The 19,196-nt window shown below is 46.2% G+C and overlaps 1 protein-coding gene and 1 long non-coding RNA gene across 2 annotated transcripts in view; one reads left to right on the top strand and one right to left on the bottom strand.

The window, feature by feature from the left end:
* LOC144162187 (gamma-aminobutyric acid type B receptor subunit 2-like) overlaps window positions 1-6,006 on the bottom strand; it is a 106,013-nt gene extending 100,007 nt beyond the window's left edge. Inside the window, exons 1-4 of the mRNA XM_077692660.1 lie at window positions 5,983-6,006; window positions 5,104-5,211; window positions 2,992-3,057; window positions 1,571-1,762 (exon numbers count right to left, since the gene is read on the bottom strand). Coding sequence (XP_077548786.1) covers window positions 1,571-1,762; window positions 2,992-3,057; window positions 5,104-5,211; window positions 5,983-6,006 — 390 coding nt within the window. The remainder of the gene's footprint in view (window positions 1-1,570; window positions 1,763-2,991; window positions 3,058-5,103; window positions 5,212-5,982) is intronic.
* LOC144163053 (uncharacterized) overlaps window positions 1-19,196 on the top strand; it is a 487,499-nt gene that overhangs the window by 461,653 nt on the left and 6,650 nt on the right. The window lies entirely within an intron of this gene.

The following is a 19,196-nucleotide window of genomic DNA, read 5'->3' as shown; positions in this document are numbered from 1 at the left end:
GGGCGTGTATTTACATGGACTGAAGCGAGTTGGAGGACTTTAAAGGGGCACTGACACAAAATTTTGAAGGCGAGATAACTTCGGAGATATATTGGTGGGAACACATATACATCATCTGGAAAATATCAGCGGCGAATACAGCCTAGAACCTATTTAAACTCAATTTTGAAGTGGGCAAAACGCAACCGAGCAGCCAGCAGAGGACCACGCGCAATTGTAAATAAACAACATCCAAACACGTCACGAGTTTGTGTTCGCCGCTTCCGCACTACCGGCGTTTTTCGCCGGCTCGCCCGGCTCGCCGCTCCAATCGGAGGGCCGGAGGGCGGAGCTTCTGCTCTCGAGAACGAACAACCCGATCGTTGGCGGCGGAGGCGCCGTGATTTCGTCAGCTAATCGGGCAGCTGGCCGCGACCAAAGTTCTACAGCGATTCCAGGCACTCTGTTTCTATTACTGTTTATTGCCATTGGATGCGAAAACACGCCGGAGGCACAAAAGCTCACTGAGCTAGCCGCACGGTCGCTGTGCAGGCGGCGGCCACGGCCGCGAAGTGGCCCAGGCCGGCACAGGTAGCTCAGTGATAGCTTGTTACCGCTGCACGAAATTGTCCCCAAGTCCCGACCATGGTCGCTTACATGGGAAAGGAGTTAATGATGCGATGGCGGGTTGCATTAAAAATTGTCATCTGCACCGCTTACGAGAGCGGCACTCGAATATCCGCCGCAGTGCTGAGCCGAACACATCTGTAGGAGGACCTGTAGGCGGACCGGCCGGCTGCTCCCAGCGCGCGTCTTGCCACCCACCGTCTCGAGCGTCGCGCGTCGTTCTTTAGCCGCAGTAGCATTTGCACTCGCAGCGCCTGCGTCACATCCACGGTCGCTTTTTAATTAAGCGCCTCACGAGATCAGTACGTGGGGGCATTCGCATAAACTGCCGTCGATGCGGATTCGACAGTGCTACGGCGGCTCTGCTCTGTGATATCCCTCCGACGGTCACGTGGTCAGCTTTGTTCACACAAAATCCACAAAATCCATCGTTTCGCGGCACTCGCTGAAACCGAAACTGCGACTGGCCGCATTGAAAATCCATCTAATTAAACAACCATCGCACGCTGAAGCAAATGAGGTTTCTACAGGTCACTAGCTACTTATCGCAACGAAAAAACAAGATGCAAAATTTTTGTGTCAGTGCCCCTTTAAAGTGTAGCCTAATGGGGTACTGGCGACCTGATAACCAAAAAGACAGCTCTCGCTGTCTCTCGATTAGTGCGAAGGTTCTCATAAATTTCCCACTACATAATCGAACGTTGGTTTTGCCACTGCCGAGGCAGTCCTCTCACCTAAAGAATTTACCCTGTTTCACCCACTGTGATATTTGCTGGAACAGAGGGGCTGTTTTACCCGCCCTCAAGAGACCACTGCGCCCTCTGCCGGTGGATCGGGGAACCTCATTGTACTCGTGCGTGACGCCGGACCTTCAGCAGACGGACGAAAAGTCTCGAGCTACCACAGTTCCACTGTTAACAGCATCGACCTTCCTCCTCTAAGGTACAGCTGCGTTGACACTCACCAGCCCCGAGACGGTGATGTTCTCGCTAGTGCTGAGCGGGAGAAGGTCGGTGCCGATGTAGCCCTCGACGGCCTCCACGATCTGGGCTGGCTCGCACGACACGTCCGGCTGCGGCGTCTCCCACCACCGCTCCGCGTACATGGCCACGATGATCCACTGGTACTTGCGGCCGTACATGCCCATCTTGAAGGCCTGCGGATCGAGATGAAACGCAATGAAACGTGTGCGTTATACGGACGGGTAGAGAAAGCTTTGAGGCGGCTGGGCTTCCGCATAACAATGACTCGACTAAGCATACATAACTCCCGGAACATAAGCATAAATAGTCATACATGGACTCGCGTAAACACGTACTTGCAATACAATCATACTTATCACATGCCAAGATACTAGCAACCCAATAAGCTGCGTTAACAGCAACTGCGAATCTGTGTTTGTGTAGGGCTAATATTCCCTGGACGCCACCACCATTTTCACACAAAATAAAAGGAATTGATCGACTTACTGATTGATTGAATAAATGTAAAACAAGATTCGCGAATAATTAAAAAAATGAAAACACCGTGCCCTCAACTCCCCAAAACTTTATTTTTGTACCTTCTAAACCGCTTCTCTACAGAGCTGTTAATTTACTTTCAACTTCAAAAACATCCTGTGGCACCGTTGTGGTGCAGGTGGCACATATTTTGTATCATTTTATAACAGTCAATTAAAGTTCAAAACAAGGGGCAGCAAAATAAACGTGCGCTCATACAATGTTTTCGTGCTGTCAAGCGCTGCTACGTTGGAAGGAAGGAAGGAAGGAATAGTACAGGAAAGGCAGGGAGGTTAACCAGAATACTGTCCGGTTGGCTACCGTACTCAGGGGGGAGGGGATACGGGAAATGAAAGGGAAAGAAAGGACAGCGGTGCATATTAAGGAGAAAATGAGAGAAAGAAAAGTAGAAAAAACACAAGGCGTGACCAGGCAACTAGAAAGGCGGTACAAACAACGCACACAACCAGAAAATGCACAAAACTAATACGGGAATTCATCTTCAAGAAACCTTTCAACATAATTTCATTTTTAACATCGCAGTATACTTTTTTGCGAAGTGCACAATGAAAAACGCACTAAATACTTAGAGCCCTTGGGCACCATGGTAGTCTAGGGCGCAGCGTGCAAAACTCAAAAGTTACAGAGAGGAAAAAGTATAAAGTCCCCGTCAAAATCGTTATTTTCTGTCGCCTGTCCAACATTTGTGTTTCCCACGTTTTGTCGTAAAATGTGCACATAAGAAAGAATGTTTTTTTCTTGCCACATTACCGGCTTTCGTTTCACTTCGCACGCGTTGTTTCATACAGATAATTTCCAAAATGGCGCCACAGGAGATTGGCAAAGCGTCAAAGCGAGTCCGTCAGCCCGGGAGTTGCTGGCTTACCTGGCAGAAGACCTTGCGGGCCCAGTACTCGTCGAAGTTTCCCAGGATGATGCGCACGTCTTTCTCCTGCACCATTAGCACGAAAGACACGTAACCCTGTGATAACCCTTTCCCATAATTCATTCCGGTATAATATTCTTCTCTAATACAGTAATTACTGGTCATAACAAAACCAGTTTGTAAAAACCAATGGTTTATGCAAATTTTTATGCGCGTCTAATCAAGCTATAGTTCATCAAGTTGCCACCGCCAACGTTAAAATGCCGCTCATAACAAAATTTGTTACTATAATTGATGATTGATTGATCTGTAGGGTTTAACGCGCCGACGCAACGCCGGCGATGAGGCGCGCCGTAGTGGAGGGCTCCGGAATAATTTTGCCCGACCGGAGATTTTTAACGTGCGCCGAAATCTCGAACACACGGGCGTTTTTGCTTTTCGCGTCCACCAGAAAAGCGGCCACCACGGCCAGGAATCCAACCCTCTCAGCGGCGCAGTGCCTTAGCCACTGAATCACCGCGGCGGGTGTTATTAGAATTGGTGACTCGGCTAGAGGGAGACCTTGCGGTCCACGACTTTTAGATATCACCTGAAGGAAGTTCCAGAATCTAGTTTCAACTGCAACCAGTTTCTAGGCATTTCAGAACTTCTTTTAGAAAAGTGGCAGGGTATAATCAGGCTACTAGAATAAAAAAAAACAATCCTGATTTGTTTTTCGAGAAGTTTTATAAACAGCGGGAATCATCACAAGGAGACTAGCTTGCAGAATACCACGAGGCCCAGCGAGCGCAGCAAAACTTCATGAGATTCCTTGCTAAGAAATCCTAAGACTGACACCCTCAAAATAAAATACGTTTTTCGGAAGTTCATTTCATAACTCCTCTTAGATTGTCACATTCAAGCGATTGGTTATTAGTTACAGGCGCCCTGGATCAGCTTTTTTGATGAACCTGGAGCTGCAGAGAGTTTTCATTAAGAAACAAGTTTTTGTCCTGCATCATAGCTGAAGGTCACAGTTTATATCGCACGTTTGACAAAAAGGAATCATCGCTTTTTAAACAAACGAATACGAAAACCAACGCGAGTACTGCCACAAACAACCGGTGAATCTTTGCATTTCTCAGATACGGTCTAGAAGTGCGAGTTGCGATTTTTAAAAGAAACCTAGCTGGCATACAAGCTGCTACGAGAACACATCCGTGGACAGTGGTATATACTCGTAGATAATAGAGAGTTTTAGTTTTAAGTTTTTACGCTCCGCTCATCAGCTAAGCAGAGCGGGAGTGAGAATGCGCGTGCGCTCTCCGCTTAGCCGTAAGCGGGCTAGCGGAGCGTGAAACACGGTCCGCTAGAGGGCAGGCTGGGCGGACCGTCGCGGCACTCTCCGCTAGCGCGGCGGGGCGATGCGGTCGCATTTTCGCACGCGTAAATCGCCTTTGCTTATTCTCAGATGGTTGCCTTCACAGACACCACGACGGCGACGAGCGCCGCGGCTTCAGGCTCATGTTTGACGCGCAAACCGCGAAAGCTGTTTTCTATCAACGTTAAAGTGCGAAAAACTTGTAAATGCGCTTTCAAACGATTCTTCAGGAAAAGTGACACCGTATGAACAAGGAGAACTAGACAGAACGCCGCGTTCGAGCGTTGCCATCGAAAAAGATTCGAACGGATCTGGAACGCAACTTTGTCGGCTATTTCGTGGCTATCACCAAGTCGAAAATTTATTTTTCATTCATTGTAATTGACCAGTAACGCAATACGATTGCACGTGTCGATATTAAATAAACAAATAAGCTATACGTACTGCTTTTACTTTGTTAATGTGGCGCAGTGGTTTTCGGTTCTGTATCATTACGCCAAAGTTTACCAGATGGCGCTGGTAGTCCGAAAGGTCCGGTTCGCTGCGCATTACGGGTAACTAAAATGAGAAAATTGCTTGCCACTCCGCTGCAGCTTATCGGGGCTACCCGGAGCGGAGTGGAGCGTAAAAACGCCAAACTAAAACTCCCTAATCACATCACTGTCGGAACAGCGGAGCAAGCGTGCGCTCACTTGAGTGACAAGCTCAAAACAGTTCAAACTCCTTTTAAAAGTTGAAACTTTTAAACCCACCTTGAGCTTTTCGAGCTCGTGCTCGATGTCGTCCCCCTCGCCAATGCCTTGCACCTCGTCGATCTGGATGTTGGCCGAGTCCAGCACAGTCAGCAGACGACTGTGCGGCTGCGTGGAGAAAGGGAGGAGTGTGTAAAGACACGCAGCGATATTTGTCGAAAGGGGGCTGAGCGAACGAAGTCTGCATTCCAGAACTTATTTCTGCGTGTCACGTCAGCTCACAATCGAAGCAAAATATTTGAAAACAATTTTGAGAGTGCAAAGGTAAGTATATATAAAAAAATAAAGCAGACACAAGAATCTATGTCTGACAAAATACCTCTAAGCTTGCTTCAGTACCAGTAAGCTCACCCGGTAAGCTCTAACCAGTAAAATATCAGTAAGCTCGCACCACAAATCCAAAAGAAGTATTCTTTTTCCGGCCTTTTATTTTTAATTTTAATTTTTATGCACAGGAGCGTCGCGCAGCGTGGCAAGATGATGAATATTTACTTCGTTTTGCTTCAATAAATCAAAAACACATTCCTTTTTATTGTTCATAAACGAAAAGGCAACACTTTATAATGGTCTTGAGCCATGAAGAAAAAGCGAGCCAACTGAAGATTCTGCATGCGTTAACATTTTCACGATAAGTTGCAGGTAATACCCTTCCCCCCTTCCGACCCCCCCCCCCCCCCCCCCCCCCAAATAAAGGGGCGCGTCCTTGCAAAAAAAAGACACCGACTGTACCCTCAGCACAGCCCTACAGCTACAGAGAAAACAACCCAGCTTTTTTGGGAAATCTTGCAGTTAAAAAAAATACCGGAACAGTCCCGTCTGAATGTAGTGCCACGACAAATTCTTCTTCAACGGCGGTATTTTAGGGGCGTAGTCCCTTACGGGGTTGGGCTGTCGTCGTGTCATGTCGTGGTCGCAACCGTCGTCTCATGTAGTCACGGAACTAAAACAACGGGACACTCGTTTACGCCCCGCGCTGGAACGATTCGTTCTGCAAAGACTCCAGACTTTTACAGCAAAGCTGTATACTTCTACCCTCCAACGGGTTCATCTCCGTTGGCAAAAACGCCAAGTCGCAAAGAATACAATTTTACACGGCATGCTTGGCCCCTCCACAAGTTTCACGTTGTTGGAGATGGCCCGGGATTCTTCGTACAGTGAGGAGTATATAACTGTGCCTCGAAGCAGTACTGCTGCCATAATATTAGTTACAGCGTACGCTTCACAGAACCTCGCTCCACCTGGGTAACCTTACCTCCCCCGAAAACGCCCCCTTGCCGGAGGTTCTTTCGCGTCCATTTGTCGACTGACTCTTCAATCGACTAGCCTCGTAGTTGCATCAGCGCCTAAACAAAGCGCACCCGACAACCGTAGGACACCACCTGGAACCTGAAATCAGAGCTCATTTTCCTTCAGCAGAGACCATTTCTGAGAATTCTGTATACCCTGTTCGCTGATTGATTTGATTGATTGATTGTAGGATTTAATACGCCGACGCAACGCAAGCGATGCCGCGCGCTGCAGTGGAGGGCTCCAGATTAATTTTGACCCCCTGGGGATCTTTACCGTGCATCGAAATCTCGTACACACGGGTGTTTTTGCTTTTTGTGTTCATCAGAAAATTGGCCGCTGCTGCCGGGATTGAACCCGCGTCTTCGTGCTCAACAGCACAACGCCTTGGCCACTGAATCACCGCGACAGTTAATATTAACAAGTAGCGGCGACAGAACGGGCCCTTGCGGTACGCCGCGTCTGGCGTAAAACAGCCAGAATGTTCATCGTTGAACAGCGAAAAGCGCTGAAAAGTGTTGCCACGTGAATGCGCATAGGCCGATGATGATTTGTTTCCCACATATCTATTCATTCTCAATTTATGATTTCGGGACCGCGATTGACGGACAAAATCCGTATGAAAGCTGGCCAACTTCTCAGATTAGGAACGAGATAAAAGCGAAGGAACAAAGGAGCGGGAAGAAATTGAGATTTTTTTTTGCGTGTATTTTTAAATGCAGTTGTGGAGCTTAAAGAAGGAATATTAAATAAAGGGAATGCAGGGATGAAGGAAGAAAAAAAAATCACTTCTCGCGTTTTAGAAGCAGTGTTTTCGCTCTTTGCGGGGAAGGTAAGGGTCCTACTCAAGAAACGTCGGTGTTCCCGAATAATATATGGTCCTGGTTTCGCTAGGTCGCTTGTGGGGGCACGAAGGGAGGCGCGCACGCACGCAAACAATGGGAAAAAAGTTAATCCTTCCTACTGCAAGCAAAGTCGGAGGAAGCTGCAGTGCAGTGCCTTTGAAGCAACAAAAGCAAACACAGCACTGCAAAGACCCGTCTTTGTTTGCCTCACTGGAGGCCTAACAAGGGAGCTGACCTTTGCCTGGCGGCGCCCTTTATAAATCCTTTCGGCTTTCGTTGTCGGCAAAGTGGATTACGAAAAAAAAAAGAAAAGACATCGATGTATAGAAAGTGATTATACCAACGTAGAACGCAACAAGCTAAAGAACTGAAGCTACGGCCTCTCGCTCCCATCTGGGGCTTCTTCCCGTTTCTGCGTCGTAGGCGAAGAAATCGTAAAGGGTGATAGGAATTTAGAAGACGGCAATCGAGAGGGGGCCGTGGAAGACGCTGAAATTTGAAAAATTTGTTCGAAGCTTAAGGAAAACTCTGAGTCGGCAGTTTTTCGTACGGCGGATCTTCATTCGTTTTGGTTGTTGCTTTCTTGGGTTATACACAGATTGTTTTTGACATCAAAGAAGCACTGAATTGCAACAAGTGCGTTTTTAACATTAAAAGGCTTCACAGCTTTACAGCGTTTGATAAATTTCAATTCAGTCTCGACGCCGGGGCCTAGTATTTGATCGTATGGTAAAAAGAACTGCTTTTTTTTTGGTACCGTAGCAATTTACGAAGCAGGAAACGGTGTGTTAATCGGTAGCCCCTAGCCTCGGTGCCCTGTGGGCGATCTGACTGGTATTAAACATTAATTTGCCTGAGTTATCTGGCTCAACCAATTTTTATCGTGAGTTTAAAGCATGAGAAAGTTACCTAGAAAATCAGACAGCTGAGGGGACATCATCAAATAATAATCATCATCATACCCCACCACACACAACACCACTATCATCATCATCATCATTATCATTATTGTTATCATATTTAGGTCCTTTGAGGGATGAATGGAATGGAATGGATGACTTTATTACAGGAGGAGGCCAATAGGCCCTGGTGTGGGACACGAGGAAAAGGGGAGGGACTGACCGCGACCAGTTCCTTACGACGCACGTACGCCCGACGACTTCCGAAGAACATGTCCAACACGACAGAAACAACCCCCAAATTTTACAGAAAATTACAGAATTCGGTCTCAAAACAGGTCTCTATAAAGTAGTATGATGGCGGATCGTTCACCCTCTCTCTAGATGTACCCCCAAACACACCCCTTGTGGCTCCTGAACGGCTCCTTTTGGATACCCCAATCATGGTCGTATTAGAGTGCCCTCGTCACAACTTCACCTGTGCATATCGTGCTAAGTGAACGCTCACAGTGCAGTGCAGACTTTATTTGAGGGATGAAGGCCTCCCCCATTGACATCTACCTGCTTCGGTCCCGCGTTGCCGGAGTCAATTCTCTGCCTCCGAATTTTTTTATTTTGTCTCTCCATCGAGTTAATGGCCTTCCCCTTTTTATAGTCCCGTCTTTCGGTGCCTATTCTGTTGCCTTCGTGGTCCATCCGTTGTGAGTTCGTCATACCACACGACCAGACCAAGTGCATTTCTTTTTCTTAATTTGAGCTATGATATCTTCTATTCGAGCTTGCTGAGGAGCAAACCGAAAAAAAGGCAGCCAGCCTTAAAAAAAAAAGGAAATAAGATTGACCCGACCCACGAAAATCATTACATACTTAAAAAAACGCGCATCTGGTGAAAGCAATTTTAGTACTGCGGCATGTTTATTCTATTGTAAGGCGGGGCAAAAAAAAAAAAAAACGTTGAAAATAAAATGACGCGGAAATATGAAATGTAAATCACCCTTAAAAAGGCCGTCAAGCAATTTATACATACGCGGCTAAGAGGCCACACGTTAAAAAAACATCTCGATAACAGGAATAAAACTACACAGAAAAATTGGAAAAACACTCTAGAAAAAAAAAAGAAATTTCATAGACAGAGGAAACAAAGTTAGGAGGCACCGGTGTATTTAATGGGTCTTCAAAACTCGTTGCAGAAATCGGGGTGCGAACGTGACGATAACATCTAGCGAACCAGTTAAGAATCAACAAATAATTTCGCTACTCTGAAGATCATAGTGTAAGAACAAATAAATCGAAAGCAGATAGAAATAATAAAGTGGCCACGCTTGTACTGGAGGGCCTTAAAGGGCGTGAATACTTAAAGAAAAAAGATGGAAAAAGAAAGTACGTCGATTTTTTTAGATCGAGAAATATGCACAGACGGCAAGCTGAGAATACTCGAGACAGTTGTAATCGCAATTTATATGCATCGTGGCGAGCGGCTATTTCCATTCCAACGTTAAGGACCTATAGAGCGAATTTTTTATTGATGCATGAAGGTTCACGTCTACCTGATGCCGAAAATAAGCAGAATTAACGTCTGAAGCCTTGAAAAAGCTATATCGTAAGAAATCCACCGAAAGAAAAATAATTGGCATTGTTTTTGTTCCACTGCGATTGTGTATGGTGCGAAAGAGCAACAGATGAATTCTCTGAGTGTAGCTAGCAGCTACCGGTGGCCTTAATTCATTCCCGCACAGCGCTGATTTGAAACGACCTTACAGACAAAATCCCTGCCTACGACTGCTCGCGAGTACATACAAAACAGAAGGAAGATATTGCCACGAACCATGTTTTGGGCTTAATTGTTTATGTTTTGTTTTTGCCGACTGGATGCGCCGGGCTATGTTATCTGTGTTATCCGTGGGCTAAGTGAAGTTCATGTTCTATTCTTTATTCCGCACGTGTTATCTCCTGTGATAGAGAGAGTGTCGTGAACAAACGTTACCAGCCTAGAATAATCTTCTATGATCTACAGTGTTCTGGATGCAATTCGACTTTTCGAGAAGCACTCCCGCCGAGAGATAAATGAACGCAGAGCAGACGCCGCAGCATTCGATTCGCCGGCACCAGTCTGCGCAGGACACTTTTTTGACTGCTGTTTCGCCGCCTGTGTACTCTGAGTTGTTAAAGGTGCAAAAGTTCGCTCCAATAAACTTGGGTTTCTTTCAAGACAGCTGCGTCGTCTTTGGTCACGTGACATCTGGTACAGGTGCGGGGTACTTCGGATGGGGTAGGAGTCCTCAAAGCTAGTTGAATTTCCTCCCGGATTACGTTGTTCATAGAGGCGACTTCGGATTGCGGCGTTGTTGGGAGGAGTTTCCACAGTTCTTCTCTGACGACTGCGCGGATTGCCTCGCGTAGTGTATCGGAGCTAATAGCCCCGGCTCCGCTCGCCTCCAAAACCAGCGCATTGAGGGGGCGGTCGTACTGCCCCGCGAACAACAAGCTATGAGCTACTCTACGGCACAAGTTCGCTCCAATAAACTTTTTTTCCCTTCAAGACAGCTGCGTCGTCTTTGGCCACGTGACAATATTGCGGAGTTCTTGATTAAAACAGACCAAATTCTATGCGCTTTAATGTAGTAGGGTGCAAAAACAAATCCCTGTGTGACCTATTCTGGAAGTGAAATATGCCAACAACTATTTCATCGGGAAACAAAAGCAACTGGGTGCATGTAACGTATGAAGTTGAATAGCGCAGGGACGGGACTAAGAGCAGAGGCGACAAACACGGGCGCTCGTGTTTGTCGCCTCTGACAAACAGCGCCCGTGTTTGTCGCCTCTGCTCTTAGTCCCGTCCCTGCGCTGTTCAACTTCATGCAATGAACCAACTAGCCCAGTTAAAAACCCTCCTGCATGTAACGTGTTTTCTTTTTTTTTTTGTTTCGCTGCAGGCAAGAACCAAGCTTGTTGTGTTGCAATGAGTGATGGGGTCAGAAAACGTTTTCTGACACGTTTCAAATATTTGTACTAAATACAAATGAGGCGACTTTCACAGCTACTAGGCAACTGCACCCGAGAGTTTATCGTTGGTCAAGCTTCGTGTGATTTGACAATGGTACGCTGGCGTTAGGTAGTGTATATAAGGCGAAAATACCGGGAAAGATAGTGAGAACCGTTGACCTCTGAGGCAACTAGGGCAGTGAACGGAGATTAACGTTACAATGGGCAGGAATGCATGACCATGGGGGCTTTGGAGAAGCAGAAATTCCGTTCTTCATTTATTTGGGATATAAACATAATACGCAGCCATGCGCAGAATGTTAGGCTGAAGGTGAACGTAGATGTTTTATGACGAGGTTCTTACTTCGGGCTGAACGCACGCTAAACATATGTACCCCAGAAATTCTACTCAGCCACATATATTGTCTGTAATGAATGTACAACATTTATGTGTCCGTAGTATTACCCTTCTGGAACGATTGTAACTGTTTAAACCTAGCCGGGCATCCGCCGTCAAAGCTAAGACAAATAATGGCCTACTTTAGTTGCTTTGTAATCGTAGACTAGTTGTAGTTAATAAATGCGATGCAAACAAACAAACAAACAAACAAACAAACAAACAAACAAACAAACAAACAAACAAACAAACAAACAAACAAACAAACAAACAAACAAACAAACAAACAAACAAACAAACAAACAAACAAACAAACAAACAAACAAACAAACAAACAAACAAACAAACAAACAAACAAACAAACAAACAAACAAACAAACAAACAAACAAACAAACAAACAAACAAACAAACAAACAAACAAACAAACAAACAAACAAACAAACAAACAAACAAACAAACAAACCTCCCAATGCCATGCCAACAAAGCAAGGCTTCAATCCTCCTTGAAAGCGTGCTGTGTCTGTAAGGCACTCCTGCTATGCGACAAAAAAGGCCATCGCCGGTTTCCGCGACGGGGATGGGGGGTGGGGGGGAGAGGAGGTAGAAGGGGAGGGGGGAAGCAGGGTTTTATGTTGAAACTGGAGCTTAGCTTTGCGCCATGCCGTAGTGGAAGACTACGGATGAATTTAGGTCTGCCGGAGTCATGTGACCGACACCAAAATCTCGACACACGTTTTTGTTTTCGTGGCTAACAGAACAGCCACAGCACCGCGTCATTGAGGGTAGGTATAGTTGTGTATTACACGTGCTTGTCATTCAAAAATTATCTTCGGTACAGAATAAGTCAGTATGAAAACGAATTAAAAAGTAAACAAAATACATAATGCGGTATATAAGATGCTAAAACATTCAAGTTTCGCTGAATTTCTCAAAGATACAGTCCGAAAGATTTTACGCCCATAGAAAAGCCAAACTATTGCGCGTCACCATCCTTCAACTCTGTCGGGCGCAGCACCATCTCAGTACGCAGACAATCGGAAGGATCGTCACCACTAAAAATCTTGCGCTACGATTTTCAGCGTCAGCGTTCGGCGTATACACCGCAACTCCTTCGCTTGGTCAACACCTATAGGACCGGTAGACCCTGCACGTTACCGCGCTGAAAAATCACTTCACACACACTGGCACGCCAAGTCTACACCCTGCTGGTGCTTTGTCCGGCACGCATGTGATTGCAACACAGGTAGGAGAGGGTGCATCGTAATCGGTCGGAGTAATAGGAGCGCTATGATTGGCTAAGCGCTTACACCGGTACTGCCGCATTATCTCTCATGGTTTACGCGATGACTCGTTTCTTTCTTTCTATCCTCACATTTTCTCTTTTTTTTTATAACACGGCAGTGACAGTTCAACTACTCAGTCAATCCCGTGTCGATAGCGACGAAGACAACGATCATAAATGTCCGTTTGCCAACTTGGCTTTGCCGTAGGTAAATGGTAGGACGGGTAATAGCGGAGGTTAACTGATTAAAGGGACATTGAGGGCACCCGGCATGTTGGATTCAAACGATAGTCTGACCTTCCCAAAGCCATTTTAGCGTTATTTCGGTGCCTAAAGATGTCTTAATTGTTGAGAAACAGCTCATTAAAACGCTTATAAAAACTGACGCGAAAAGCGACGTCAGTCGCTGTTTGTGTCAAGATAAACCGGAAGCAAGCGAGACAGTGACGATCTACAGTGGTATAGAAGCAACCTAATACAACGGGACGACGTCCCGAGTGGTGTGGTCAGTTTCGGTCAAATCAGTCGTGCTTTCCCTAAATCCAACGTCTTCTGTAGTTCCGGACCTCTGAGAAAAATTTTAATTCATGGGACCCGTGATCAGCCCTGACGCTTTGTCGAAGAAAAAATTCCCCCGCATTTCCCCGAGGGGGAGAATGTGAAAGTGCGAATGCACGGTTGTCGGCCCGCTTGAGGCGCTTGCGCTCGGCCCCCGCAGCCCACCCCCTCGCCGCCTTCTCTTCCATCTCTTCCATCGGGTTTGTAGTATCACGTGTACACCACGCAGTTATCAAGCCGCTATAACGCCGCTGAGTCGCCAACGCACGCCGCTGACGACGTAGTTTGAATGCGTTAAAGATATAAGGCGCGTCTAACACTGATATCACCGTCGCGTCTGTGGCTTGGTCGGTAACGCGTCGCGCTGCGGCCCGCAAAGTCCTCGGATCGAAACCTGGCGCCGTATGCTGTTTTTTCTTTAAAGAGCACTGCGGACGCCGCCGCCGACGCCGGCGGTGGATGGTTTGGGGTCGCTTATAAAGAGCATTCGCTCTTAAAACACATGGTCCTTTTGAGGACCAGCGAATGTCGGCGCCGAACCAACCGCTCATGCATAGTTCGCACGCTTCCTCGAAAAACGGCACCGCCAACCCAAATATGGACGAGTAGCGCCATCCAGCGGCAGTCAGGAAAGACGTTTCGCACGCCAGACGATTTAAAATCTTCTGGTACAGGTTGCGTGTTATAGCCGGTGGCGGCGGCACCGGTATTCGCATTTTCTCTATTTTCTACCTTAGTTTTTAAAAATACACACGTGATAGTGGTATTTTCGTGTTCTCGGTGAGCTAATTTATCCATCTAGAGCGACTTGAAGTTTCACTTAAGCGTCCCTTGATACTCGAGACGAAGGTGCCAATTTTCACACGATCAGCTAAAGCTGTATAAGCTTGTGATCGCAAGACGCTTTGCGTTTTACAGGCGTTAAGGAACGAAATAAAGGCATCTTGTCACAACACAAAGGCAACACAGTCACAACGAGACATGTTAGTTCTCTCTCTCGGAATATGAACTAATTTTGTGCAGGTAAGCACTCGAACCTAACTTCAAACAAAATTGAGAGGGCATGATTTTTACACAACATACAGCAGTCCTTGGAGTAAAAACGCCGCAACGTCGGGATCATGCCGCCATGTGCCGGCCAAACAGTACTGAAGATCCTTCAGTGTGTATTTGAATACGATTATTATTCTCCCTAAGGCTTCGCCTAGGGAAAATAGAGCCCGTATTTGACAAAAACCAAGATATGTTATTACGGATAATCGAATAAGGAGGAAGGGAAATAAAGACAGCCTGTAGGGGAAGCCTGATAAACAATGATACAGTAAGAACTAGAAAGAAGACCAGCATATAAAAACCTGTAGGCTGAAGTAAAATAGCGAGTCGGTAAGAGGAAACGCGCCTGAACTGAGAGGGCCATGCACGAGGTATTGTCCATGTTCTGTGACACCGATATTGAGGGAAAACACACACAAACAAGAACAAGAGCTGGAAAAACAGTTAACACAAAGAACCTGTAGCTGAGAACGTGGACGTCTCGCAATATAAGGGCCGATCGCATGGGAATAGAAAAAAGACAACGAACAATCAGGAAATGGGGAATTCAATCGGCTGGAGAAACAAACGGACATTACCAAACAAGTCACGCGGAAAGAGCAATACGCGAAGGAGCGGACGGGGGACGCGAGCGGCGGAGCGCATTGCGCCTGGCATCGGCGAAAAATTTGGCGGCCTGCATTCGGGTGATGTCTGTAGCGGAGCGGGTTGAAACGAATTTCCGCGCACGCCACTTCCTCTCGCCCTCCTTTCCATCCCCGTATGCTTCTCAAGCAATCTGTCAAACAAGCTTTTTTAGGAGCGAAGCACCTTCGGACCTCGCTTTGCCCGTGGCTTGTCCCTTGGCGTCCGTGCACACAGTGTTGCGCATGCGGGAGGAGCATTGGATCGAATTGGATTGTGTTGTATTGGATTGTATTGGATTGTATTGGATTGGATTTGGATTTGTATTTGGATTATATTGGATTGGATTTAAATTGATTAAATTGAATTGTATCGGATTGAATTGGATTGGAATTGTATATGCTGTACACACGCGTTGCCACTCATTTACACGCGTGAGTGGGCAATGGCACGGGTGATTAACGGTAGGAACGATCCCCAGTGCTTCGCCCACTCGTCATGATTCACTTCGTGGAGATGCGTGATTTTTTTTTCTTCAGAAATGTGAGGCGAAAAAATACAGATGACGGCAAGAAAAACAACCAAGGGTTGAAAACAACGCATTATTGTCGAAGGTAAACTTTCGACGCCCTTATAAAAGTTTGCGAGAAATAAAAGCCGAGGCGAAGAACCACTTCAAACGCAAGTAAGGATCTGCGAAAATTGGCCTGGTGTTTGGTTATAAGTGTGCGTAGGAGGTTGAGAAAAATGTACCGAGGATCTCCCAAAACAAAGGCATTTTTTATTTTTTTTCTCTCTGTTTGGAATATTTCCTACACATTTCAAGACGGGTGGACGTGGTAAAAAAAAGAATAAACGGTGAGGAAATGAAAACAAAGCATTTCGCATAATTGCCGAGGGTCCACAACTCGAAGGCCCGACGTGGGCTGAACGAAATGTATTAGGAGCTTTCGTAACGGGCGCTAACAACGCTCGAAACAGCATTTCCATCTCACACGTGGTGTGCTGAAACCATATCCTATCTACATGTTTTATCCACACGCAGAACATTTTCTATCAAGCCCCCTCAAAAGTTCTACCTACCAACAAAAGAAAGAAAAGAAAACGTGGACATGACGCACGGATACGTGAGCTTGTATGAAAGACAGTTGAATTGTTGAAATCGAAGGAAGGGTATTTCGCACAAATCTGGTGTTACGAGTCGCCCACACCACTCGTCCATTTTATCGCACAATTTCTCGCTTTTAATCAAAATACGGACGAAATTCCTTTATTTCTTCCCTATCGTCCGCCGTATCGGTTTACCAATTACCCGACTCTAAGTAGAAAGCGTGGGTTGAGAATATTTATGCGAATTTGATAGCAGGCTCTTAGACAGTACTTTGAATGCGCCTACTTTTGTAAGCGATTCTTCCTCCTGTCTACGGCTTTCTACTCATTCCCCGACGCAATCAAAGGTCGGTGATACGCGGATTATTTTCCGTAGCATATTACTTAAACCTTCCGTTTTTTCGTATCCACAACGCCAATATTTGAAAACTTCTTGCAATTTAAATTGGTTTGCCAGTCATTGTGTTACTTCGAGAATCTGACACCGTTGTCCCGTACTTTTATTTGCGCGCAATGCTGAGGCGAATATTCAAACGTGCATTTTTGCTTCCCATGATAGCCGTAAGGCTCCTTGAGAATTCGGCAGTTTCATCATGCCATCACTTCTGGAAATCAGTACGAATAAACAGACGTATACTCCAAGGAAAAAGGAGCGCGATAATTATTGTTATGAAAGCCCGAAATATTATTCTCCTCCTTACAAACGCTTCCGTTTTATTTTTATTTTTATTTTTCGGCACACATCATTCTTGTTTTTTCGGTACTCTCAATGCACACTGTGGGTGGGTTATATAAAAGCCGAGGTTCCTGTGGAATGGAGATGTCGACGGTAGCATGATTGCTTGATTGATTTGATTTGATTGACTGAAGCGTTTAACGCGACGACGCAACGCAGGCGATGAGGCGCGCCGTAGTGGAGGGCTCCGGATTAATTTCAACCACCTGGGGATCTTTAACGAGCGCCGAAATCTCGCACACATGGGCGTTTTTGCTTTTAACCTCCACCAGAAAGCGGTCGCCGCGACCGGGAATCGAACTCGCGTCCTGGTTTCACAACTGCATAAATAAAACAACTAAACGGGGCGTATTTTGCAAAGAGCTGCACGAATGGTTGGTGCTCTGAAATCCTGAAATTAGTTGGCTTTAGATTCAAAACCTTACCTGGGTGCAAAACGTTTACTGCTCCTTTTTCAGCGGTTTCTACGTCAGCCTGTTGTCCTTCGCCATAAAACAACAGTATGTTTTGCAAGAAGGTGATATGAGAGGCGCTGGATGCCGTAAATGAATACTTCACGCTATTCATTAGTGCCGAGCTACGTCACCCACAATAAAATGAGACGTGACACAGTCTAGAAAAAACGGAGGGGAGGGGGCTAAGAATGTTTTCTATCGCTTTATTCGCAGCACTTAACGAACATCGAAAATCTGTTGAACTTAACTAAGTGAAGCACTACGACTGGGAGTTTTGCTAGTTGGTTTGTTGAATTACGCAGCTTTGCTAGCTAAATGTGGACCGTACAAGCAAGAATGACACCTGTTCCGTGTTTTTTGCACCGGCAGTTCAACTCCACTAAAAAATCAATGAGCGAATGAATGAACGAATGAATTTACTCAGATAGGATAAGTCAAATCCCTCACGTTGGGGGAGAGCGATGGAAGGAATAAATAAATAAATAGTTTATTCCCGTGCTGAAGAACAACCCGCCCACCTTTGTAATAGCAGACGAACGAAAAGATCATAATTATGATCATCACCATCAGCAGCAGCAACAACAAGAGCCCACCAGGCCCACTGCACGACAAAGGCCACGCCCATCGACCTTCACCCGCTCCTGTCCTGCGCTGTTCGAGTCCATTATTTGCCTCCGAAATTTCTTATCTCGCCTCTTCGTCGAGTTATTGGCCTTCCCCTTTTTATAGACCCGGCTCTTGGTATACACTCCGTTGCCCTAATTGTCCACCGACTGTCATTTCGCCGAACTACATGACCGGCCAAAGGCCATTTCTTTTTCTACAATTGAGCTATAATATCCTCTATCCCTTATCCAGGAAGCCCGTTCCCTCTCCTTTAACGTAACTTCTCTCATTATTCTTTCCATGGTCCGAAGAGCCGACCTAACTTTTTTTTTCAAGTTGTTTAGCGAGGCGACAAATTTCCGCTTCATATGTCATACCGGCACGATGCATCGGTTGTATGTTATTCTTTTGAGTGATAGCGGTAGCTAACTTTTAATTATTTTGGAGTGTTTGTCAAGCGCTTCCCATCCCATACCTATCCTGCACCGGATTTCTTTCTCGCGGTCGGGATCAGCACAGACAACCCGACCGATGTAGTTAAAATTTTCTACTCATTCCAACGTTTCGTTAAATATGCTGAACAGGGCGCTTTCGGCGTGTCTATCATGGACGATATGCGCGCTATTTGCAATAACACATGAACGAAACAGCAATTATACAACAGAGAAACAACCTTTTTTAAAAGGGTTACTGAAACCAAAGTTGGATTCGTAAAACTGATATGGTTCGCTTCATAAAGAGGCCAAGTTGCCTGCCTAGGATTATGGGCGTCAATCGTCGCTTGGGACCAATTTTTAATGGATATTATTGCCTCAGTTTTGAGAGATCCGGAAAACGCCCGTCTCACCCGTTCTGTGACGTAAGCACCGCTGGTGAACCGGTGTGACGTAGAAGTGTCCTGCCCGTCTAACTCGGAGTGGTCTGCCCTTCTTTCCCAGAGAGCGACACGCATATTAGTCGGAACGAAATCGACAACAACACAAAGTAGACATTTCGGTGGGGTGGCCAGCCACAACTCTGGGCAGTTTCAGACAGGCTGAATGCGGCGGAACTAATCTTTAATTGGGTTAAGGGGCAAGCGGCGTCGTGAAAGGTTGCCTTCTGGCTTGAAGAGAAAATGTGACGTCATGGCCGCCGTAAAGCCCCCCCCCCCCTCCCCCCCGTTTGCTCCCGAGCCGAAACCGAAACTGATGCAATGAATTGCGCTGCGCGTCTCCGCCGTACGGCAGCGCTGGCATCGAGACACCCGAGTTTGAGC

Source organism: Haemaphysalis longicornis, unplaced genomic scaffold (genome assembly GCF_048455015.1).
Source record: "Haemaphysalis longicornis isolate Haplotype H1 unplaced genomic scaffold, Haemaphysalis longicornis Haplotype H1 scaffold_12, whole genome shotgun sequence".
Taxonomy (NCBI): domain Eukaryota; kingdom Metazoa; phylum Arthropoda; class Arachnida; order Ixodida; family Ixodidae; genus Haemaphysalis; species Haemaphysalis longicornis.
The sequence above is the reverse complement of the archived record's forward strand: the minus strand, read 5'-3'. Positions and strand labels throughout refer to the sequence as shown.